Raw genomic sequence first — 26,277 nt, 5'->3', positions numbered from 1 at the left:
ATGTGACGTTTCATATTTACAGAGCCAGGATTGTGTACATTTACGCGAGTGTACAGTACACGCAAACGGCAACCTGCTGAATGTGACCAATTCGACTTCATATGGGCAGATAAATCATTTGGACCTCTTATGAATTTCTTTGATTTTAATGGTTGTTTTTTTTCTTGGAACATTTTTTAACAGTCTTTGGATACATTGGATACTTTCACACTCTGGATATATTGAATTAACTTAGGTCTCAGTTTAATGTTGAGTCTTTGTTACAGGGTGTGGTTGGTTGGGTTGTGCTCAAAATAGTCGTGTTAGAATTCATTTTGTCGCGTGTCTTTTGTTTCCATTTTGGGTTGGTTTGTCCGATCAGATGGTGAAGATATGGGCTTTGTTGAAGTAGTGCATTCTTGCATTTACTCCTGACTTGAAACAGTGGAAATGTAAGACTCAAAATGATCCATTAAAATGTTGCGACTAATGCCTTTTAAATTGAAAACCCAGCAATGCTAACCAACCAAAACAACCATCTGATTGTCATGTTTGTTATTTTGGTGAACCTTGTGTAAAGGAAGTACTGTGCTTCATCCGTGTCCTGTCTTGTTGTCCTATTAGAGTTTGTTCAGACATAGCTAGCAGTATTGAGCCGAATACCAGTGTGTTTCCTTGTTGACCAATTTTGTAGATGGACGTTTGTCAAAATGCATCACATGCTTTTAGCTATAGAATTATTTGAATTCTTCACAAGAAGTCATTGTGTTTAATCAATATTCTTTTTGTGTGTGTGTGTGTTTTTACCTTACCAGTGTGTTTCCTTGTTGACCAATTTTGTAGATGGACGTTTGTCAAAATGCATCACATGCTTTTAGCTATAGAATTATTTGAATTCTTCACAAGAAGTAATTGTGTTTAATCAATATTCTTTTTGTGTGTGTGTGTTTTTACCTTGCCAGGGCTTATTCCCTTGTGGACTCCAGTCAGGTGTCCACCTTTCTCATCTCCATCCTTCTCATCGTTTATGGCAGCTTCAGGTGAGTTTGCTTTCACAATACACACACACACACACACACACACACACACACACACACACACACACACAGATACACCTGCTCAGCCAGGTGTAGCGAAGCAAGCACAGGGAAAGTTTGGTTATAATGACAGTGTCCGCCACCCATACAGACACAGCAAAATGTCTCTTATTTCACACACACACACACACACACAGACACCCTGCCCCATCCTCTTCTTTCCTGAATGTCTTTGTTGTCATTTTCTCTGTTGGATTATATCTCTCAACACCTCTCTTTGTCTCTCTCTCTCTCTTTCTCTCTCTCTCTCTCTCTCTCTCTCTCTCTCTCTCTCTCTCTCTCTCTCTCTCTCTCTCTGTCTCTAGATCATTAAATATGGACTGCGAGAACCAGGAAAAGGACAAAGATGGGAATCCCACGACGAGCTCCTTCAACAACAGTAATTCAAGCAACAGTGTGTATCGATATGTGACATAACACACGTACACGCGCACACACACTCACGCACACACACACTCACTCATGCACACACACACATACAAACACACACTGTGTGAAAACGCCACACAGCGGCCAACTCGATACATGGGACTGGTTCAGGTGTGATATGGATATAGCCAGGTGCACTCTTACAGAGCAATGTTGCTGGGCAGGGTTCCTGAGTAATGTGGTTCTACTTCCTTCCCACCAAAATGGGGCAACATTTTTGTGGGGATCAGATATAGACTAATTCTCATTAGCATCCTCTCAGAATACAGGCTTCAACTTGGCCGCCAGTCAGATTTGGTGTTACAGATGTGTATAAGGGGGTGGGAAAAATGGTTAGACTAGTTATGTGGTTGCCCAGCAACATTGCTCAAAATTGGTCCCATGTATTATCTTTGTAAGGTCTATGTTAATGCAAGCATGAACTGCACAGATGGCATCAGATTTAAAGATTCATTTCTGAGGCTTTTGTACATATTATCATATGTACACATTATCTTAATTATAAGTATGTAGGATATATATTAACCTATAGTAATCATTAGTAGGGTATTGAAGTAGCCTGTAGTTTTATGTTTGCGTTTACAGTTCTCAGCTGATGCTTTTGTCTAAAGTGACTCACAGTGACATAAATAAATGTTGCACTTAACAGTTCTTAGCAAATTGATACGGCCTAAATAAAATAAGAGAAGTCTTGGTAGAATTACCGCTCTTGAAACCAGACTGTTTAGAGTCTAGTAGATTGTTTTGAGATAGGAAATCAGACACTTGCTCGAACACCACTTTCAAAAGAGTCTTCGACAAGGAGGGGTAGAAGGGAGATGAGTCTATAGTTCTTCACATCAGCTGAATTGAGGGTACTTTTCTCAAGCAAAGGTGTAACTCTTCCTTGTTTGAAAGGGAAAGTAACTGCAGAAGAGAGGATGGCATGACATCCACTAGGCTTGTTGTTGGATGACTTCGCTGAAGAAGTGTAGAGACCTCTTCCTCATACAGACGAAAGAGAAAGAATCCCATGATAATACCAGTAATAAAACCTTGTTTACATAAGGCAGTGCCTTTTTTTTATGGTCTTGTTGAACTGGGCGCTCATCTGTGCAACTTTTTCCCATGCAAATGTTTTGTAAAGTCATCTGCGGACAATGAAGTAGTTGATTGCGACAGAAGATTGAGAAGAGACTTGAGTTCAAAAAAAGGTTGTCTGTGGCATTCTCAACTTTCCTCGGGTAGAAAGCCTTTTTTAGCAAGTGTAGCTGTGGATGAGATAGCAGGTATCAAAGACTTGTCGCCTTGTGAGATCATTGGCATTTCTGGATTTATTCCATTTTCTCCTTAGCAGCTAAGTCTCCAAGTTCCTTTTGTACTTTACGAATACTCTTAGTAACCCTTGGGTAATGGTATGTGTGTGTGTGTGTGTGTGTGTGTGTGTGTGTGGGTGGGTAATGGGGGTTTTGAGCAAGAGGGCCTTGTGGAACGAGGACATGCGGAGATGCCAGTGCTCAGTAAAGTCTAGAGTGTCTATATAGCGTCATTTGCATCTCGTGAAAAGAATGAACTTGAATTGCTGACAGTAGAAAGTCCAATTTGTGCGGAGAGCACCCACTTATCCTGAAAGACAAGAAATTATAATGAAGAATAATTTGAAATGCTCCGACGTCATGATTGCATTCCATTCTAATGAGTCATAGGTGTGTGTAGGTAGAAATTGCGTAAACTTCCGCTCCTTGGAGGCAATGAATCTTGTCCCACCTCCTCCAAATACATGATTGGTAAGGGAAAGGGCATGATTAGTTGACAGCATTGCAGTTTGATTTGATTAATTTGAATTCCACTGAGGGCTCAGCCCTCATTTACAATGATGTCGAGTGATGAGATGTATACAATATCATGACATACTGTCAGTTAAAACAAGTGCATGGATGTGCCAAATGATCTTTAAACATGACTTTAAAATGTTAAAATGAACCGAATGAATCAGGTTCAAGACTGAGTTGTGGCTCTGCTCTTGGGTTCAAGCCATATTTTAGCATTTTAGCAATAGCAACAGAAGTGATAACTGTGAGGCCCAGGCAGGAATGAACCTTTAATAACTGCAGTCTTGGGGGTCGTCGCTGGGGCACAACTGGCTACCGCGCCCATACCATCTTGGGTCCAGGTGCCCGTACCATCTTGGGTCCAGGTGCCCGTACCATCTTGGGTCCAGGAGCCCAAGGGCCCGGGTGTTCGAGTTCAACCCCCGAGGTCGTTTCCCGATCTCTCTCTCTCTCTCTCTCCTTCCCTCTCCCTCTCCCTCTCTCTCTCTCTTCCCCCCCCTCCCCCCCCCCCACTTGCTTCCTGTTGTTCTTCATGGTCCTCTATCAGTAGAAGGCAGAAAGTATAAGGCCAAAAATATAGCCTACTTAAAAGAATAATGATTATATTTGTAAACTGACCATTCCACAACCCCATAGAGAAAGTTGGGCAAGACACTGAGGACTGGTATGATGTAAAAATAAATAAATAAATGAATAAATAAATAATAATGAAAATACCATATTGGTCGGTCTCTAGTGCAGAATATAGACGGAAACGGTATTCAGCCCGATAGCATGCCCTCTTGATTTAAATGGTCAAAATAGGGAATTTTATGGAAAAATATAGCAAATTCCACTGAAGGCAAAAAAGTTTCAACATCCAGCATTGCTAAACTGTAATAACGTTACCGTGTAAGATTCGTTCTAAGTAAGGCCTTAACTACTGATGAGATTTATAGGGGCACCGACATGGCAGCGGCGACACATCCCCAGTAGAAACACCGCTTGGCCCCGCACACTTGCACTAAATCTTCAGACTGCAGAAGTTGGTTAATTCCGCCACAATGGGATTTCTTGAGTGGCGGCGACAAAAATAGACACACATCGTAATCTTCACGGAGGTAGCGGGCGGCAGAGTTCGGCGCTGGTGTGTGTGTACGGGTGTTGTATTGGGAATAATGGGATCTAGATAATCTAAAGCAGAGTGCGTGCCACACTCATACACACACCTTAAAGCTGCGCTCACAGTACACATCTCACTGGAGTTTTGTAATTCTAGGACCACGATGGTCTTGTTGAACTACGGACTGGGTAGTTTAGCCAGAGAGGGTTCATGTGAAGAGGTTGGTTCTCATGTGCTCATGCAGGTTCTCTTTGTGACCATGGGCAAAGCGGTTTTCTTTATCTTCTTTATTTATGTCTTAATTTCAAATTAATCAGATGCTGTTTTACTTTTTCAAGGTAGAAGGGTGATGTGTTGCTTCAAGTGAAGCCATTCCAAGCCAATGTGCTCAACACTTGAATGGATACATACATTAGTCACTTATTTTGTTGTTGCTTGTCTGGGTCTTTATTGACAATGAGTCAGTTTTGTGCAGAAAAACTTCCGTCACCAGAGTTATTTCAGAAATGCTCATAATTTCATCCCAAATGAATTTGGAAAGTAGATTTAGATGAATTTGATTTGCAGTAGGGGTAGTGAGGAGAATTTAGGTTTGTTTATTTATTTACGTGTGTGTATAAATATTGATCTGCTGGAAGACTGTTGTGGTTGAGTGTGTGTGTGTGTGTGTGTGTGTGTGTGTGTGTGTGTGTATGTGGAAATATTGATGCTCTGGAAGACTATTCTGGTTGTGTGTGTGTGTGTGTGTGTGTGTGTGTGTGAGAGAGAGAGTGTGTGTGTGTGCGTGGGTGCAAGTTAATGTGGTATGACTGGCCAGTGGGGAGAAGCGTGTGAAGCTGGAGTCTAATGCAGCGTGTCTCACTAGCACGCCGGCTGATGAAGGCTTAGGGCTCAAAGGCACCCTTTTGGACACGCCGCATTAGGGTTTCAAAGACCTGTTTTTACTTCATTTTTCTCACGTACACACACACACACACACACACACACACACACACACACACACACACTCCATCACTCACTCACATATATGTACACACACACACTCACTCACTCATTCACGCTTAACAACACTCTGACGCACATATATTTGCAGACACACACACACACACACACACACACACACACACACACACACACACACACAATAGGTTTTCAGGCTGCTCCCCTTGCCTGCCATGTCAGTGCTTCATAGATTGTGTTGAGAGCCTTCCCCTCGCAGGCCCCTAACCCTTATCAGACTCTGCGTAACACAGTTAAGGCCTAATGTCATCTTCTGCACCTCCTGTTAGGAACATCAAAACATCAGACAAGTGCCACCAAATAACTTGGTGTCCAACTCTCTGTGTGTGTGTGTGTGTGTCTGTGTGTTTGTGAAAGATAGGGACCGATAGTGTTTTGATGTGATTAGACAGTAGACACTCTCTGAGGGTGTGTGTCTAGACCGGAAGACCTGTCGCCACTCACATCACGGGGATAGACTAAGGGCCGGCTCTATGTGTGTCTCTCCCAGGATAGACATACTTACAGGCTTTCTCACGCGCACACACACGCACACACACGCACATAGAAAGAGGGAGTGAGAGACTGTGAGACACACACAGCCTGAGGCAGTCTCGTCTCTGGACAAAGTGGGACCAAGTAGGCCTCTCTGTGGTTTCAGCAGGCACACACACACACACACACACACACACACACACACACACACACACACACAGAGACACACACACACACACACACACACACACAGAGACACACACACACACACACACTCTTGCTCTCTCTCACACACTCACACACACTCAGTCTCATAGGCTTCTATCACCGGTTTCATTAAGTCCCAGTGTGCCTCTATAGGCTTGGAAACGCTATGAAATGGCCTCATAATCCATAGCAACAACCCCTGTGTAGGAGGCCATGTGGCCTTCACTTGCTGCACTCTGACATGAGAACTCTTGTTTAGACACCGTTACCATAGGAACAGCCTCCGTGAAGTATAGATAGTCCGTGGAATCCGATCCAGGTGACATTGTCCCCCTTCTTGGGGAGTAACTTCAGCCTTCGCGGCTGCCGTATGTCAGGGCTGTCAGCGAAACTGTCCCTGGGAATTTGCACCAGAGACGTCAGTCCCCCGTCTGACGACCGTCTATTGTCAGCGTTGTCAAGAGTTCCAGTAGAATCAGAACCTCAATTTACACCAGCAGCGCTTAACACGCGTATTACAGCCGGTAAATCTACAGGAAAATGTATTTGTTTATGCTTCACTAAGCTGTTTAGAGCATAGACACACACGGATAAACATGTTGTTGTGTCATGTTGGAGATGTCTTGCTCACGGTGTAAATTCCCAGGAAAAGCCCCTTCATGCGGTCATCTGTGAAAAAGAACACCCCTTTAAATGGTTAATTTCTCTCTCTTTTCCCCCTCTTGTTTTGTATGTGTGTTTGTGTGCCTGTCTGTCTGTCTCTGTGTGCTTGTGTGTGTGTACCTGTTTGTCTGTCTCGCCTGTGTCTCTGTGTGTGTGTGTGTGTGTGTGTCCGTGATCTCCTCCAGGTATTCAGACCATAGACTCCACACAGGCACTGTTCCTGCCCATCGGGGCGTCGGTCTCCCTGCTCGTCATGTTCTTTTTCTTCGACTCGGTCCAGGTGGTCTTCACCATCTGCACTGCAGGTATGTCAAACCACAGCACCAGCACACACACACACACACACACACACCACAACAGGTGAACCCTGATCATACACCACAACAGGTGTGCTCATATCTGAATCCACGTCAGTTCCGAGGACTAGTCACACACACACACACACACACACACACACACACACACACACACACATATACACATATACACACACACACCACTACTAACACACTGTTCTTTTCTGTCAAAACAAACCACTTGAATCACATCCCCTTGAACCGAACTTCCGTGTGGGGCCGTGCGTCAGGTCTTCTCTCGTGCTCCAGTACATTATGCTCTTCTAAAGGTCGCGACCTCCCTGATCAGCCCTCTTAAGATGGGGAGGGGGGCTTTGAGGGGGGCGGGGGGGGGGGCTCCGCTTCCCCATAATCCCCCAATAAAGACAAAAGCCCGGGCGATTAGTGCTGCTGATGATGGATCAGGCCTGATGTTTACGTGGCTGTAGTGGAGTTTGGATCGGGAAGCGCACACTGCTGCTGGTCCTGGAACAGAGACGCTGCACCCCCCTCCCACCCACCCCCTCCTGAGTGGTGCCCTCTGCTGGCACTTAGTGGAAATGATGGTGCTGTGTGTGTGTCTGCCTGTCAGGAACTCACACTCTTTTATGCATTCACACTCGCACACCCACAAACACACAGTTTTAACACTCTTATACACCTTCATGCACATAAGACTCACATTTTCTCACACACTCACACACACACAGCCCCATCACACACATGCTCATAAACACACAGGCACACACATACTCACAGACCTTTATATACTCTCTGACACCAACACACCCATACAATTAGTCACACTCTCTTATGTTCTCTCACACATTCTCCTCAGAATATCTTCCATCTTCTTTAGGCCAGCGTAGGCCTTGGGTTGCCTGGCTCCGCCTGTCTATGTACTTCCGCTCAATTTCTTTTCCCTATACTATATAGCTCTCCGTCTGGAATAGCTTGATCCACCCTCGTTTACTCCGGTTGACATATGTCATTACCAAAACGTTAGTGATTGAACTCCAATGATTTCAGACTTGAGACAGGCAGGAAATGCATGTTGGCCAATGGATCTAGGCCAGACAGACTCTCTGCAAAGTCAGAGCGTGTGGTCTCTCCAGGCTAGGCCTGGGGTGCTCTGAGCCCATTGTCTCTTGAGGCAGTGATGAGCACAAACGTCTTATTATGGTGTGTGTGGTGCTGTTTTTGCCCACCTCATCTCCGCAGTAGCCTTCGTCTGTGGCTCTGAAGGACAGCCCCATTAGAGTGGCACTGAGGCCCTGGCATTGAGTGGCGCTCCCACCCAACTCCCCAGATGGGTGTGCCCGCCCCAGTGCCCACTTTACGACTGTTTTCCTTTAGATGCCACTCTTCCTCTGTCCTCTTCCTAGAAAGAAAGAAAGAAAAAAAGTTTAAAAAAAAGAGAGAAAAAAAGCTCTGAACACTAATGAACAAATACACCCTGCGTAGCAGAACTAATGAGACATTCAACGCTGCTCTTGGCTGAATGCTGAAACGTTTGTGGAAGAAGGATTTTGCTTTGCTTTAGATCCTTGTCCTGGGTCTGAAACGTCCGTGGGAAGCCTCTTTAGGTGAGCGGGTTCTTTATCTATGTGTAAGGAACCACAGCACGCTCCAGACACGATGGTTGTTACCCCGCTTTTGTTTGGTTTTAGTTGTGTGTGTTTCTTTTTTTTTCTTCTTCTTCTTTTCCATGAGACTGCATAAAGGGGACAGTGAAGTGGACTTGTTGTGACTGACTGCAGGGCAGCTGTGTGTGTGTGTGTGTGTGTGTGTGTGTGTGTGTGTGTGTGTGTCTGCCCTGAGAGGGGGGTTAAGTTGTTGTGCAGTACCCAGAAATGAGCAAACAGACCAACGATTCAGGATCGCATGCAATATTCAGGCGCTCCAACACGCAGGCGTCCTCACTTTTCATCCACAAGTGGCCTCCTGGGGTACTGCGAGGTAATGTGAGCCCAAGTCCAGCTCGCAGTACTGCCCAAAACCTGACTATGGCTGGGAGAAGCCTTACTCTACACTCTACCTGTGTGTGTGTGTAGTCTTTCACTTCTTTTGTTCATTCTCTCTCTCTCTCTCTCTGTACACTTGTCCGTCCATATATGCGTTTGTAATCTTTGAATGTTTGTCTTGGCTGGTGTGCGTGTGTGTTTATGTGTGAGAAGTCTATGTATTTGTGTGTGTGTGTATTTGTGTGTGTGTTTAACGCTCTGTTTGTTGCTAATGGCGCCTTTTCCCTTTTGCTTCTCTTTGCAGTGTTAGCCACCATTGCGTTTGCATTTCTCCTGTTGCCAATGTGCCAGTACCTAACCCGACCTTGCTCTCCACAAAACAAGTAAGTGTGTGTTCTCTTGTTCACTCTTGCCCTCATGAAGGCCTACAGTAGATGGTGGCCAAAACACGTTGACATTTGTTTTTAACAAGTTCTATATGGACGAGCATATCTATTAAAGGGGATTTAATTCCTTAGAACGAGTGCCTTGGTGTCCGCATGTTTTTTGAAGTGTGTGTGTTTATAAATGTGTGTAATGTTATGCAGTTATGAATTGTGATTTTATATCAAGTATTTAAAGTTATATAGTTTTTAGAATACTTTTTCCCCATGAAATAACAACTGATACTGACTTGGCATTTAACAAAAAATGTGCTTACTTTCCTTACTCACAAATATGTGTGTACAGGTCTGTGCCATATGGGTGTGTATGGTACTGCGGTTAGGGCCTAGCTTTCAGACGTATTGTGTAGGTGTGCATTGTAGGCATGCATACCCAGAAACCATCCCGCCTTCACCTGGGCTGCGGTTCCAACAGTGAGAGTTCTTTTCTCTTCTCCTCGACGGACTCCACTCCCACGACCGCTTGAGTCATACACGAGCCCATAAAGAAGCTCATTCAGCACCGTTGTTTTTTTTCGCCCGCCGTTTATCTGTAAACCCCATGTCATAACCCTTCTATTGTGTTAGGGTCAAAATTGACCCGTTTTCAAGTTTAACTGTGTAAAAAGTACACTTTTCTTTTTTGTCCTGGAATGAGGCTTCATCTAATCCTCAGACACACCTATTTAAATGCAGCAAAATTAATTTTCACAATTTTAGTAAATTCTAAAGGTCTCAAAAAAAAAAAGTTACATCTGTGGTGTTACGGGTCCAAAATTACCCGGCAGAGAATACTGGCTGTTGTATGCATCACTTCAAAGCTATGGGTTGCTCTGAGGATCAATTATGGCTCACATCACCAACACACACACACACACACACACGCACGCACACACACGCGCACACACACACACACACACACACACACACACACACACACACACACACACACATACACACACACACACACACACACACACGCACGCACTCACACGCATGCACAGACACACACACGCGTACACGCACGCACACACACACACGCACACACACACGCACACACACACACGCACGCACACACACACACGCACACACACACACATGCACACGCACACACACACGCGCACACACATACACACACACACGCGCGCGCACACAGGTGCACGCACACACACGTACACACACACACGCACACCCACACACACACGCATGCACACACACACACACGCGCGCACACGCATGCACAGACACACACATGCGCACACGCACACACACACGCACGCACACACACACACACGCGCGCACACACACACACGCACACACACGCGCGCGCACACACATACACACGCGCGCGCACACACGTGCACGCACACACACACCCATACACACACACACACACACACACACACACACACACACACACACATTCACACACACACACACACACACACACACACACACAGGCCTCTTTCACATGCACAGACAGAGACCCACAGAAACACACGCATACAGGTGCACACACACACCACCCCCCACGTGAACTCAAACTTTCTTGCAGCATACATTGTTTATGAACATTCGCTCATATAAAGAGGGTTTGGGTGGGATATTATCAGTTGAATTCTGTAGGAGTATCAGTCAACATGAGCAAAAGGTAAACTGTTTATGAGGCGCTGGATCATATCTTTGGTAATGATGGTGATCCTGAGGATAGAGGGCAAAGTGAAGCTGAGGAGGATGTGTCTGAGGATGAGGATGACGATCAGTATGACCCTGAACAAGACCAAACATCTGATGAGGAGGACCCAGATGTCACAGATGATCAAAGAGAGGTTTTCAAGTCAAGAAAAGGTGACATTTCATGGTTATCAAGCCCTCTTCAAACCCAATCCAGGGCACCGACAGAGAACATCCTCAGAATGACTCCAGGGCCTACTAGATACGCTGTGTCACACGCCCAAGACATCAAGTCAGCATTTGAACTGTTCTTTACACGACCTATTCAGAATATCCTACTTGAGATGACCAACATGGAAGAGAGAAGAGTGTTTGGTGAGAGCTGGACAGAGAAACACAGCTCGATGCCTACATGGGACTGTTGCTTCTTGCGGGGGTATACAGATCCTGTAATGAAGCTACGGCCAGCTTATGGGATAGAGGTAATTGGTATGGTTAAATAAAAGTTGGTTTTATGAAAAAAAAAATACTTGCTTTCTTTATCCTACCATTTATCTATGCGGGTCCGTTTTGACCCGAAACACCAAAGATGTCACTATTGTTAATAATTTTAAATAATAATATATATATATATATTTTTTTTTGGTAGGTGTACTCTAATATTAGTTTATAACACATTTTCAGTTTATTATTACTCATTCTATAAGAAAAATAAATATATTTAGTGAATTTAAACAGTTTTTGCAATCAAAAACGAGCGGTATATTTTAAAATAATGTGTCTGTGGAGCCAACTAAAAAATATTTACACACTGATTCCATTTATATGAATACATACTAAGCCAGCAATTAGCTGAAAAACAAAATTTTAAGAAAACTGGTGATTTTAAGCATTTGCAAGCATTTTAAAATCATGGGTCCAAATGGACCCGCTAACACCACAGGTGTAAACAGCTTTCTAACACAATAGAAGGGTTAACTGAAGGATGACACACTCCACAGACAGTGCTTATTCTTAATGCCGTTTAGACACACTTAAGTCTTAAGTACAGCTCTTCAGCGCAGTCCGCTCAACAACATCAGTTGCCCGGGAGAGATGCCGGGAACGAGACAAGAGTTTATCGCGAAATGTGTTGAAAACATTAGAATGGTGGTCTGTTTGCGGGTGTGTTTGTGTTTGGATGGGGAAATTGACGTACCCAGGAGAGAGAGAGGAGATTCGATTCGATCTCTTAGCGGAGCAGATCCCGTCCGCTCCCCGCTCCTGCTTGCCGACTCGCTCTTTAGGTGGCCGAGAAAACGACCAAAACACTGAAGTGTCCATCCCTGCTAATGCAATGAGGAGTCATCTCTGGCCTTTAACTGTCTCCTCTATCAAAGTCCATTTGCACCGGAGGTGCAACTTTGAGGATAACCCACACACAAACATGCAAGCACATACTCACACACACACACACATCTCTCTCTCTCTCTCTCTCTCTCTCTCTCTCTCTCTCTCTCTCTCTTGCTCTCTCTCTCTCTCTCTCTCTCTCGCTCTCTCTCTCTCTCGCTGTGCTTTTTGGTGCTTTGCTTCATCAGCACACTGGCCACTGGGTCGTGAAATCACGTCGGCAGACCTCAACCGTGGAGGAGGAGAAGGAGGAGGAGGTTCATTCCCCTCTTGCGCGCTGAGCCACTCATTTCTAGTCATTACATAAGGCCTCCGCACGTTAATGTAATTATGCACTGTGACATGCAGCAGGATCCTCTCGCCTGTGGGGCTCTCAGGGCAGTGGAGGCCTACTGTACCTGTTCTGGACACGGGGCAGTTGCAGCACTGATGCAGACCCACTTACTTTTACCAGGGTGGAGTAAAAGTGAACGATGGAGTCTGTGTGTGTGTGTGTGTGTGTGTGTGTGTGTGTGTGTGTGTGTGTGTGTGTGTGTGTGTGTGTGTGTGTGTGTGTGTGTGTCCGGTCTCAGAGATAGTGTTCTTTTTGGATGGAGTATGTGTGTGAGTGAAAGAGTGTTTTGTTTGGATGGTGTGTGTGTGTGTGAGAGAGAAGGTTCTGTTTGGTGTGTCTGTGTGTGTGTGTGGGTTCTGTTTGGATGGTGTGTGTGTGTGAGAGAGAGAGAAGGTTCTGTTTGGTGTGTCTGTGTGTGTGTGTGGGTTCTGTTTGGATTGTGTGTGTGTGTGTGTGTGTGTGTGTCACTGTTTCGAGTCCCCTCAAGAGAGCTGTATCTGCACACGCCACTGAAAGAGCCATGAAAGGCTTGAAACTGTAGACGGGGTCAGATGCTCTCAGAAATAAAGCCACTAACCATGTCATCCAAATGATTTCTGGGGGAGGAAATAAAAACCTCTTCTGTTTTCATAACGAGAACAGTCCGCTTTCGCTTTCACACACAGAAAGCCTTCTCACGCAGTAAAAGAAGTAGCGTTTGGTTTTTGGTTTAATGCCAAATACGGCGTACAACAAGTCCGCAGAACAGTGACTGGATGTGTGTCTGGGTGTTAGGGCTTATATCATATCTTTTGATAGGTACCAGTTTCGTAAGCCAGGGATGACGTGGGCAGAATAGTGAGTGGAAAATGATTCCCAAACGTCGGCTAAGGAAGGAAGGAAGGCGGGAGAGTTGGACCTCAGGAACTCTGAGTTGAACTGGAAGGTGTTGTTCATTGTGCTGTATTAATGTGTGTGTGTGTGTGTGTGTGTGTGTGTGTGTTCTTTCTCTCCTCAGGATCTCGTTTGGCTGCTGCGGTCGTTTCACCCTGGCCGAACTTCTCTCCTTCTCCCTCTCAGTCCTGCTCGTGCTCATATGGGTGCTGACGGGACACTGGCTTCTTATGGATGGTGCGTCACCGTGTGTGTGTGTGTGTGTGTGTGTGTGTGCTTGCGTTTGTGTCCATAACTGCTTACTCCCTCTGTGTCCCAGGATATTCCCTTTTTTAGTCAGTCGAGAGAATGAGTGGGAAAGATTGGTACACATGTGTGTGTGCGTGTATGTGTGTTTGTGTGTCTATAGGAGTCATTTCGAAGTGCTATTACGTGGAGTTAGGAAGTGTCTCATCTCTGAGTATAGATGTGTATTGTGCTTTCTAATGGGAGTGTGTATGTCTCTCTCTCTCTCTTTTCCCGCTCTCTTCCTCCCTCTCTCCCTCTCTCTCTCACTCTCTCTCTCTCCCTCTCTCCCCCTCCCTCTCACTCTTCCTCTTCCTCTCCCTCTCTCTCTCCCCCTTCGCAGCCTTGGCCATGGGTCTGTGTGTGGCCATGATTGCCTTCGTGCGGCTGCCCAGTCTGAAGGTGTCGTGCCTGCTCCTGTCGGGCCTGCTCATCTATGATGTGTTCTGGGTAAGCTAAGCCAGCCGATACCAACGATCCTTAATTACTGACAAGATAGAGCAACATAATGCATCTCTATGGAAGAAAAATTCGAACAGTTCCTGTCTGCTTAAAGAGGCATGTCGCAAAGACGTCATAGTGGCATATCGATCTCTGTCAGATTGGCAAGCAGTTCAGTTCGAATGTTAACAGGTCTGCTTAAAGGGGGATTTAGCCCCCCGCCCCTTTGCGAAGACAGAACGCGGACATGATCGAACGTTTGCGCCTCTCCGCTTTAATCCCTTCTGCCGCTACCCAGACCTCTGGGGGATCCACCTGTTGCCCACTCACTGGGTGCCTCTCACATCTCTCCTCGATCCTCGATGCTCGGTCCTCCAGGCTCGTTCCCTACTAATCTATAACTAGCACTGGATAGACTATCCCTTTGTTGCCGCCCCATCGTTTTGTTATGTAGATCAGTGAGGACGAGCACCGAGGAAGGAAGGGAGGATGTATAAGAGACGAATGAGAGGCACTCACTGCCCACGCGCACACGGAGGGGTCACCACCACACCACCTGCACACATCCTCATGCAAATGATCTGAGAACCAATCATGAAGGAGATCAGCGTCCACTCCCACATAGCACAAAGGAAGTTGTGGTTGTTAGCGGGGAAAACACTGCCCAGTGTGTGTTTTTACTTGTGGGAAAAGTGTTAAAACAAATTTAAAAAAATAATAATAGTCATAAAAAAGACCCTCCCAATACAAGTGGGTTTCTTGTGGAAATGGAATGGAAGTTAAAGACGTTTTTTCTTAAGACGGAAACAAAGGACTGAAAGAAAACAAGACTACTCTGTTCCTCTTATGACACGACTTGGATTGTCATATTGTGATTAGCGGTCAGGAAGCCCTTAATCCCTTAACATCTGCATGTTGACCGCAGACGCCCTCGACAAATGACCTCTATATGGTAGCTTAAGCAGCCTTTTGTGCCTGTGCAAACAATAGGACTCCATGACCTTTTAAATATCCGCAGACATACGACGATAGTCACATCATTTTTTATTTTATTTTAAGCTGCATTAAAATACAGTGTCAGGAAAAATAGATAAATACTGTTTTACTAGTCTATTACTTTTAAACTGAGCTGGTTTTTTCTTCACATTAGCCTGTGTGTTTGTGTGTGTGACGGAGATGCTGCAGAAACTCGGCGGCAAAGTTTTCTTCAGACCTCCATATTTGTCTAAGGCAAGGCTGCAGCAGCTCTCGTTTCCAGAGTTGTGGAGGGTGCTGTGTGTGTGTGTAGCCGCTGGGCCAGTAGACTAAACACTCCTGGGTAGCCGCCCTCCCGGCTTCCTGGTGTTCCTGACGATGATGCGAGCGGGCAGATTATTGGGCTTAAGCTCGAGTTCACTCTCGCCGTGACCGCACACTGTTTTCCCCACAAACTAGAGGTGTGTCTGTGTGTCTGGGAAACAGCTGCAGATTAAGTGCAATGGGGAGGCGTGGCCCGATTATTATTATTATGGGTCTCTAGGAGCAGTGGAGTGATGGAGGAGGAAGTGTAGTTTACAATCAACGAGGAAATATGTTTCCATAGATCATAATGAGCACTTTGCTGGCCACGGTTACCCACAATCCTCCCGGCGGGGTAGGTACTTTTAGTATCTCTATAAAGTTGTAAAGTGCCATTGTCTGACTCCGATTATCCGGCGCTTGTCTGGGAAGGCCACTTGATGGCCAGTCTGATCCTGGCCGATGCTCCTGTGGACACAAGAGGCCCAGAGTTTGTTTGGGGCCTCATAGTCAAGAGATGGCCTCATAGTAAAGGACAATCTTAGGAGATGAGTCAGGCAGCACACTAGATAACCAACATTTTACCTTTGCGCTTTCATACAATTTCACCAAATTTTTCATAGAAATGTCGTCTTTGACAAACCTCTCTACATCTCTACACAGCCACCTTCAGTCTCTCATCTGGATGAAACGTTCTTTTTTAAATCAGCTCTTTTGGCAATTGCATCATTATTATGAGAGGCAACCCATTTTTGCTCACTAACATGTTTTTAATGCCTCCCTGCACAAATTGATGCGCAGCTTTGCCCTAGTAGTGGTTGTGGTCTGTAGAGAGCAGCTGTGGTAGCTGCAACTGCAACACCATCACCACCACTACCACCACCACCACCGCCACCACGCCCTGTGACTAAATGACTGTGTTGACGTAGGGCGGAGTGCCTCTTTTGTCCCGTCTCGCGCACAGCTACAGTAGCGCACAGGGCCTTATCTAACACTCAAGCGCTTGGCGTTCAGTCAGAAAGTGTGCGCCGCACCGGCAGTCTGATTTGACAGGGCACACACACACAGAGCAGAGAGAAGCGGAAGTGAAAGGATGTATTCACACCTTCACACACACACATGCACATGCACGCGCACACACACAGGAAAGGGCAAACAAAGGGAAAAAACAAACACATCTGTGAGATCAAAGTATGCAACTCACGTGTTGCAGAAGAGCAAAGGAAGATGGTTTGCAGAAATACAGAAGTAGACTTTTGATTGGAGCAGTCGATCTGTGTCACGTTTCTATTTCAGGAGCCCATGCAGTTGCCCAGGATTTGTTTCTTGTTTTGAAGCACAACTGTAAATATTTTTCAAGTGCAGCGTCTCTCTTTCATGCTAACCCCCCCAACACTCGATCCATGTCAACACCATGAGTTCTCTTGAGGGGAGCTCCTATCAAAGATGTTTTAGAACATCCGCAGTCTTGGATGTTTTTCCCCAAATTGATGTTAAAATATTTAGTTTCCGAGAAGTGCACTGAATGTCCTCCCTTCCATCCTCATCCCTCTGACACACAGGTTGTCCTCTCGACCTTTTTAAATTTATATTCTGTTCTGTATAAGAAGGGCCCGCATAAATGAGTGTTTTCTCCAAAACGGAAATGTAAAAATTATATTTGATATGAGCAATGCTGTTTATGGTTGTGATTACAGTTGTTTGTTTAGTTGTTGATGCTTTTTTCCTCATCAAAAGCAACAAACTTCCAAACTAAGTTGAGATGTTTTGGTGAATCAAATTCAAAACTGACTATCTCTCTCCTCCCCTCCCCGCATCTCTCCAGGTCTTCTTCTCGGCGTACATCTTCAACAGCAACGTGATGGTGAAGGTGGCCACGCAGCCGGCCGACAACCCGCTGGACGTGCTCTCGCGCAAGCTGCACCTGGGCCCCGGCGTGGGCCGCGACGTGCCGCGCCTCTCGCTGCCCGGCAAGCTGGTCTTCCCCAGCTCCACGGGCAGCCACTTCTCCATGCTGGGCATCGGCGACATCGTCATGCCGGGCCTGCTCCTCTGCTTCGTGCTGCGCTACGACAACTACAAGAAGCAGGCCAGCGGCGAGGCGGCCGGCGGCGTCCCCGGGGCGCCGGGCACGGCCAACGTCGGGCGCATGCAGCGCGTCTCCTACTTCCACTGCACGCTCATCGGATACTTCATCGGTACGTGGGGGGGGGGGGGGGGGAGGACAGGGCTGGACAGGACAGGGCGGGTGGGCATTAGTCAGGTGGACATGCAGAGGTTATCGTGGGTGTGCATTACCGTCATTTCCAGACTATTATCCGCAGCTTATACGTTGATTTTGCTAAATTTCCTCAGCTATGAGGTTAATACAGGGGGCCAGTTAATATGGTTTCGTTTCTTTTAACTTGCACAAAACGCTGTCCTGCGGCTTATACACAATGCGGCTTATATGCGGGAAATTACTGTAGTGAGGTGGACATTGAGAGAAAATGGAATTGATCATTAAGTCCAATATTCTAATATAGGTTATCGTGAGTGTGCATTACTGAGGTGGACATGGGGCTTCCGCACATTAGCGAGGCATAGATAGGCATAATATATGCAGGTTCCCACGGGTCATGGAATTTTGTAAAGTTTATTCCAGACATGGAAAGTCTGGGAATTTTATTGTTATAAAATAGCCTGGCTAGCGCCTACCACTTCTCAAATGAGACGTGGTCTGGCAACCAGACGTTCATTTTCTCGTATTTGAAAAATTGGTCGCCAACATCAGGCGAAAATGTGGGTGTTCGTTTCCAGACTGCCTTAGCTGTGTGATTAAAATCACCGCGCAAGGCAGGATGGGAACACCCAGGCTAACAAAGTTCTGGAATATTAGGAAATTAGGGAAAAGCAGTAGATGTGGTTAGCTCAACTTTGTTTATTCATTCCCCATTTGGTCATCTCCCGCTCTAAAAAAGTAAAGGTTTCTTAAACACTACGCAATTTGCTCTGAAATCTTTGGTCAATATGTTGTGCCGTATAGTAGGTCATCGAAATTCAGGTTTTTTTGTCAGTAAAGATTTTACCAAAATGTTTTGGTAATTTTTCCAAAAAAAAATTACATTCGGCTGTATACGAACCCAACTGAACCCTGTATATTTCTAAATGTATATGACCTGTTCGACTGGCAGGTCCTGCTAATAATAACCTGCGGCAGTTCTGTCAACATTCCAGATACGCCCACACTTCACCATCTTGAACACTGTATCACTGCCATGGTGGTGTTTACAGTAATTTATTTGCATATAAGCCGCATTGTGTATATATTGTGTTTTATGCAAGTTAAAAGAAACAAAACCATATTAACACCATATTTAATGCCCCCCTGTATTAACCTCATAGCTGAAGAAATTTGGCAAAATCAGTGTATAAGCCGCGGCTAATAGTCGGGAAATTACGGTACAGCTGGAGATAGTGTTGTTTCGAGCTTCACGGTCTTGGATGCTGAATCACTGTCATGGTTTACAGCTGGAGATACTACTGTGGAGTGTACAGAGAATTGGCAACCTTGTAGATCGAAGAAAAGGTCTATGAATGAATTTGATTAGAACTTGGTTTAATCACGTTGAAGATAGAAAGACGCGTGCGTGCGTGCGCGCGCCAGTCCAGGTGTATGAGTATAGCTGCATTGTGTTTGCATGTGTGGGTGTGTTAGGGTTTTCTGTGTGGTTATGTGTCCATATGAATATTGGTCTGATATGTTTTCCCTCTCTGTCTCACACACACTTCACTCTCTCACTCATTCACCCCCACCCCTCTTTCTCTCTCTCCCTCTCTCTCTCTTTACCCCCCCTCTCTCTCTCTCTCCCTTTACCCCCCCTCTCTCCCTCTCTCTCTCTCTCTCTCTTTACCCCTTTCTCCCTCTCTCTTCCTCTCTCTTCTCTCTCTCTCTCTCTCTCTGCAGGGTTGCTGACGGCCACCGTGGCATCTCGTATCCACCGCGCGGCCCAGCCCGCCCTCCTCTACCTGGTGCCCTTCACACTGCTGCCTCTGCTGACCATGGCCTACCTGAAGGTGTGTGTGTGTGTGTGTGTGTGTGTGTGTGTGTGTGTGTGTGTGTGTGTGTGTGTGTGTGTGTGTGTGTGTGTGTGTGTGTGTGTGTGTGTGTGTGTGTGTGTGTGTGTGTGTGTGTGTGTGTGTGTGTGTGTGTGTGTGTGTGTGTGTGTGTGTGTGTGTGTGTGTGTGTGTGTGTGTGTGTGTGTGTGTGTGTGTGTGTGTGTGTGTGTGTGTGTGTGTGGGCAGACACCTGGTACCTGGGTGAAAGTGAGTGACCTTCATCTGTAAAGCACGACGAGTGCTTGGAGGAGTAGAAATAGAAAGTGTTGTGTAAAAGCACTCCACCTATCTCTTCCATGTGCCTGTCTACAGGCAGGAGAAGACTGTGCAAGAGGGATCGCACAACTGGATAACCACAAAGTATACAAGTCATTAGTGGAGTTTTGTAACACTGCTCTGTCATGAACTGTGGATACAAGGATACAGGTGTTTGTGCAGGTCGTAAATCGCAGTATAATCATAGATCCGTAACCGCAGTTCACAAGGCTTCTGCGGCCGCACGTAATAAGCACAGGCTCACAACACCTTTTGACTTGTGAAACCACACCAAAGGAATTTCAACTTTACCCTTTTGCTCGTTTGTCCAGAATAGTCTGACTGAGCATAGGCCGTTGTACTGCTTTGAAGTAATTAGTTAGCATGCTTAGCCTTTATTTACACTTGCTCGCTGGCCAACTTTTTCTTGTCAAAGAAATAAAAAGTGCAAGGTGAAAAACCACTGGCAGCAGAAAGGTGTCGAGAGTTTTTTCCCCCAGCCATAACGACGTGCGTTGACGTTCGCTAGCATGATGCCGTTTCCAGCGGCTGCAATAAACACATTCAAAAAGAAGCCAGGTGTGAGCGCAGCCTTTGCAGTGTTACTTGTCATTTGCTGCAGTAAAGAGTAGGTTAGGAGTGAGTGAGCAAGGACTAGCAGAATGCATGGCTAGTCAAACTGGCGTCTCTGTTGTTCACACACTTCACCTTGATGAAGGTGTACGCCGAAATGTTGGACAGAGAAGTGCGTGTTATATCAGAAGAAAGTGATAGGATTGTATTCCTCAATCAGTGTTATCAGCACCACTCAATTGGTGTGGAGTTGTACTTTATATTTACTTACTTGACGACTTAGCTGTGAGTGAATTATTTGTGGAAGGAACAATAGAATTTTAAGCACAGGAACAAAATGGCTTGTCTAATAAAATCCAAGTGTTTTAATCTTATATCAAGACAAAAAAACTAGTTTGTATTGTTTTCAGTACGAAAACACTTACCTAGTGCTTTCTTTTGATATAATTTCACTTAATTTAAGAAAAGTTTGTCTTATTTTAAGTAAATTCTTCCTGAAAATAAGCAAAATTATCTGCCAGTGCAGTAAGTGAATTTGTCGTAAAACAAGCAAATTTATCTGCCAGTGCAGTAAGTCAATTTATCTTGATAAGACTCCTTAAAATAAGTCAAAGTCTTCTTAAATTAAGTGAAATTATCTTTTGAGAGAGCGCTAGATAAGTATTTTCATACTTAAAACAATACCAAATAGATTATTTACCTTAATATAAGATAATTACACTTGGTTAGATTTCATTTTTTGCTGTGCACAGATAGCCTTGGTCTTAAAGTGCTGTTCTTATCTATGGGTGAGCTGATGGTTTGGGGAGAGAGAGTAGTGAGTGGTTGGGTTGTCTGTTGTCTGCCCTCATCTTTCCCCTCGAGGGCCTGTTGGTGTGTGCGATGGTGTGTGCGATGGTGTGTATGCTTGAGGCGCGTCGGTTCTCCCTCTGACCTGTTGTTTTGTGGTGTGCCGTTGCCAGGGCGACCTGAGGCGCATGTGGTCCGAGCCGTTCCACGCCAAGGGCACCGGCTCCCGGTTCCTGGAGGTATGATGCGTCACGGGGAGAGACAGCGAGAAGGGAGGCAGCCATGCGACCACCACCACCACCACCACCCGACCGGACCCGACCGGACCAGACCGGACGTTCCCAACAACCCCCCCCCCTGCCCCCTGCCCCCTGCTCCCTCCTTCTGGCCACCCTTCACACACTTCGAGCAAGAAAAGAGAGAGAGAGAGAGAGAGAAGAGAGAGAGAGGAGCAGCACATACACGCAAGAGGGTAAGAGGGAGGAAAAAGCAAGAGGACATCTCTCTTCCTCCCTCCCTCGCTCTCTCCTCCATCATTTTCTTTCCGCCATTCTGCTGTCGTTTCTTTTCCTCCGACGCACCAGGACCAGGAGGATGGAGGGAACGAGGGAATGACACACCAAACCCAGCAGATGGGTGGATGGATGGGGGGAAATAGGGAGAAAAAAAACGAAAGGAAAGGGGAAAAAAACGCTGCAGCTCTCGTCGGATCTCCACTGCCAAGCAAACTCTGTTTTTTACTCCTCTCTTTTTTTTGTCCCTCATCCCCCCTCTTTACACTTCCACCCATCAGTCTCACCCTTTCTCAACTCATTTCTTTCTTTACTCTCCTTCTCTCTTTCTCCTATTTTGTTAAGTGGTGCTCTCTACCTCTTGCCATCTCTCTCTCTCTCTCTCTCTCTCTCTCTCTCTCTCTCTCTCTCTCTCTCTCCCTCCCTTTCAGTTTGGTTTGCATCAGCGTACCTCTCTCTCTCTCTTGCCCATCCCATGTCTCTGACCCCCTCGCCCTGTTGTTGTTTCTGCTGAGTTCATCGAGGCTTGACCTCCCTTCTGGACTGGATGGCTTAATGCGACTGAAGACTGAATCGCCTCCAGCTCACATGGTGTTGTTATAATAATTATTATTTTTTGGTTTTGTTTTGTTTTGTTTTTCTTCATTTTTTTTGTTTTTCCTTGTCCTTGACATTTCATTTTTTTTTCCTCTGAGTTTTTTTTTTTTTTTTGGAATCGGTATCAAGACAGAATGGACATTTTAAAAGAAAAACGGATGGTGACGTGATTTTTTTTTTTTTTTTTAAATCACTGCACAGCAGAAAATGCAAACAGGACCGCCGCTGTCTGCAAGGACGATCATGACAACCCCGCCCTTCACTGGGACCAGCACAAGCATCAAGGCCTACACACACGTTTACCATTTCCTCTCTTCTTTCCTCTCTCTTTCTCTCTCTATCTCTCTCTTTCTATCTTTCTCACCTCTGACTACTTTGCTCTCACCTCTTCTCTCGTCTTTACAGATACATGTATTTTATTTAGAAAGAAAAGAGAGATTTTATTCTTGGCATATACAGAAAATGATGCATTATGGAAAACAAACAAAAAAAAAGAATTGGTGTGTGTCTTTACGCTGAAATGAGGCAATGACATGCACATCTTTTTGTAAATAGATGTACACACGTATTAAGGTTATCATGTTTTTGGGGGTGGGGGGGCTTTGTGTGCGTGTGCGTGTGTGTGTGTGTGTGTGTGTGTCTTTGAGGTTTGTAGAGGAACTGATTTCAAGAGTTGCTTTTAGCTACGGGCATGGAGGCTAAAATTTGTGGAATCGACATTTTGGGGGTTTAGAAATGTGTGTTTGTGGTGTGTATGCAAAGTGTGTGTGTGTGTGTGTGTGTGTGTGTGTGTGTGTGTGTGTGTGTGTGTGTGTGTGTGTGTGTGTCGCTAGGCTCTTCTGTATAAATCTGACGACCTACAGAGCCAACCCCACGCTCCCCCTCCCGTATTTTGGGCAGAACAAGATGTCCTGAGTTGTTAGAATTTCGTTTGTGTTCGCTTTTCGTTTAGTTTAACTGCTCTCGTCCAGTCATGCTTTTGCCCAACCTGTGTGTGTGTGTGTGTGTGTGTGTGTGTGTGGAAGAGATAGTGGGAGAAAGAGAGAAAGCATGAATGAAAATGTTTTTTGTTTGTTTGTGAGAATCTATGGCGTTACTAAGCAGTCTTTTGTGTGTGGCCACCCGTAAGAGAAGTCCCTGTTGTTCTGCGTTTGGGGCCTGGGCCCAGGTAACATTGAGGATTGTAAACATTGGATTAAATCAGCGTTTGGGGCACCTCGCACCCTCCTGGAAATGGTTTGGTTTGCACTCTTACGATGTGTTTCAAAAGGTCACATTCCTACCACAAGTCCTTCAAATTCTTTTTCATGAGAAATTAGAAGGTGTGTGTGTGTGTGTGTGTGTGCGTGCGAGAGAGAGAGAGTGTGTGTGAGTGTGTGTGTGAGTGTGTGTGTGTGTGTGCGAGAGTGTGTGAGACGCAACACAGTTTGCCTGCTCTGGGGTGTGTGTGCTTCTCTTCCCCGCCCCATCTCTCTTGCTTTTGTATCCAGCTTCTCTGAGCGCCTCTCGTCAGGTCTAGGGGCCTTGCATGTCATTGTACAGCGTGTGTCCGTCATTCCTTTGAACTGCATTTCATAGGGCCCTGGCGACAGCACCCACCCAACCCCACATACACACACACACACACACACACACACACACACACACACACACACACACACACACACACACACACGTGAGCCCCTCAATGGGGTCCCCTACATGGACATTGGCACAAAGATTAGAGGAGGATAATCCTAGATGACAAAAGAGGACCCCCCCCCCCCCAACCCCCTCCCAGCTGAAAAGGACAGTGGTAACCTGGGAACCTCTTTGGCTGTTTCTATTCAAATTTGTTTGTTTGTTTGTTTGTTTTTGGGATGGACCTCCCCTCCCTCCAGCAGAATGTTGCATTTATCCCCCCCCCCGAACACACACACACACACGCGCACACACAGATGTGGTGTTAACAATGGCTGACTAGAGGTTACATGACCGACCCTAGAGTCTCGTCACACCTCCCTCCATCTCGAGCAACATGGCTGATCAGCTGGTAACCATGGATACGGACCCATACCCACCACCACATCTGCATCTCCCATACTTCTCCGTACACCCCTGCCCAACCCCCACCCCCCACCCCCCACCCACCTACCCACCCCATGGATGTTACCAGGCAAACATACGCAAACACACAACAACAAAGGTGGATCTTCATAAACAAGAACACACTGACTATGATGATGACGGTGATTATTACGTACAACCAAACTTCCTTTTTTTATCGAAAGATTGCTCTTGGTTTATCGCCGTTTGTAATATTATTTTTTTTCCACTTAGTACTGTAGAGTTTTATTTTATACTCATCTGCCCCCCCCTTGCCCCTGCCCCCGCCCCCTTGCCCCTCCTCTCCCCTCCTGCCCCTCTCCACCTTCCACCAGGGGGGCAAATGGCTCTGTTGGTGTTCTTCTTCAAACATTACAGCCAAAATGGATTCTGTACAAAATTCAAAAAGAGCAAAAAAAAAAATGTTCAAAAAATGAAGTGAAATGAGTAAATAAATAAAGAACTGTGTAGTGAAACATATGGATCCTGACGAGCTGTACTGGAAACATTTCATTCCCCCCTCTAAACCCCCCCTCCCTCCCCTCAAACCTAACCCAGCTCCCAATGCCCCCCCCCCCTTCCCCCAAGCCCTCTATCAGTCAGGATTGTGATGTAAATAAACACGACTCTAACTGTAACCGTCTCCCTCGTATTTTGTGCTCAGCCTCTCATTGAAGAACTGCTCTACAGTAATTATCCCATGTATTAGCCACATTATGTATAATACTGATAAGAAGAATACAAAATTAATAGAAAATAATACAAACATGAATATATAATATTAAAGGGAAACTACGCAGGATTGACGATTTCATCATCGGTTTCGCTTCATTTTCGCTCGTTTTATGCTTGCATATTTCTCTGCAGAGCTTACCCTACAGCTTTAGCGTGTATATTTTACAAAACTCCTCAATCGGTCAGTCTGCCTGCCCCTTTCATGAGCATGATCGAGACTTCACATGAGACTTCCTGACCTAGACCATGGGTGCCCGAGGGCTCCTGAAATTGCATGCATGGTTCTACCGCTACAGACCACTAGGGCGGCCAAAAAAAAACATTGTTCGGTCAGTAATGACTCATTTAATCATATATAACAGTATGAAATGAATTGATTAACTGAAAAATGTTTCATAGTTTACCTTTAAAGGTATACTATGCAGGATTGGCGATTTCATCGCCGGTTTCGTTTTCACTTTTCATTTTCGCTCGTTTTATGCTTGCATATTTCTCTGCAGAGCTTCCCCTACAGCTTTAGCGTGTATATTTGACAAAACTCCTCAATTGGTCAGTCTGCCGTGCCTTTTCATGAGACTTTACATGACACTTCCTGGAGTAGAGCATGGGTGCGTGCCCGGTGTCTCCTGAAGTTGCAAGTGTGGTTTTACCGCTACAGACCACTAGAGCGGCCAAAAAAAACACCGTTCGACCGGTAATGACTCATTTAATCATAACAGTATGGAACGAATTGATTAACTGAAAAACGTTGCATAGTATACCTTTAAATACACCTGTGTATACTAACTGCTTCTCCCAGTAGCCCAATGGATCAGAATCAGATCATGCTTTAATCATAAAGAAGAATGAAGAAAAT

At 45.6% G+C, this 26,277-nt stretch overlaps 1 protein-coding gene across 2 annotated transcripts in view; it reads left to right on the top strand.

Moving 5' to 3' along the window:
• Positions 1 to 25,274, top strand: part of sppl3 (signal peptide peptidase 3) — a 42,350-nt gene extending 17,076 nt beyond the window's left edge. Inside the window, exons 2-10 of one of the 2 annotated variants that reach the window (XM_062553442.1) lie at positions 942 to 1,019; positions 1,382 to 1,455; positions 6,968 to 7,087; positions 9,386 to 9,464; positions 13,898 to 14,010; positions 14,402 to 14,508; positions 17,603 to 17,975; positions 19,724 to 19,833; positions 21,666 to 25,274. In XM_062553442.1, coding sequence (XP_062409426.1) covers positions 942 to 1,019; positions 1,382 to 1,455; positions 6,968 to 7,087; positions 9,386 to 9,464; positions 13,898 to 14,010; positions 14,402 to 14,508; positions 17,603 to 17,975; positions 19,724 to 19,833; positions 21,666 to 21,737 — 1,126 coding nt within the window. In that variant the 3' untranslated portion in view covers positions 21,738 to 25,274. Of the gene's footprint in view, positions 1 to 941; positions 1,020 to 1,381; positions 1,471 to 6,967; positions 7,088 to 9,385; positions 9,465 to 13,897; positions 14,011 to 14,401; positions 14,509 to 17,602; positions 17,976 to 19,723; positions 19,834 to 21,665 lie in introns of both variants that reach the window. The other variant, XM_062553441.1, reaches the window with a different exon arrangement.
• The last annotated feature ends 1,003 nt before the right edge of the window (positions 25,275 to 26,277 follow it).

This window comes from Sardina pilchardus, chromosome 14 (assembly GCF_963854185.1).
Source record: "Sardina pilchardus chromosome 14, fSarPil1.1, whole genome shotgun sequence".
Classification (NCBI taxonomy): domain Eukaryota; kingdom Metazoa; phylum Chordata; class Actinopteri; order Clupeiformes; family Clupeidae; genus Sardina; species Sardina pilchardus.
Note: the sequence above shows the minus strand (reverse complement) of the source record. Positions and strands in the feature narration are given on the sequence as shown.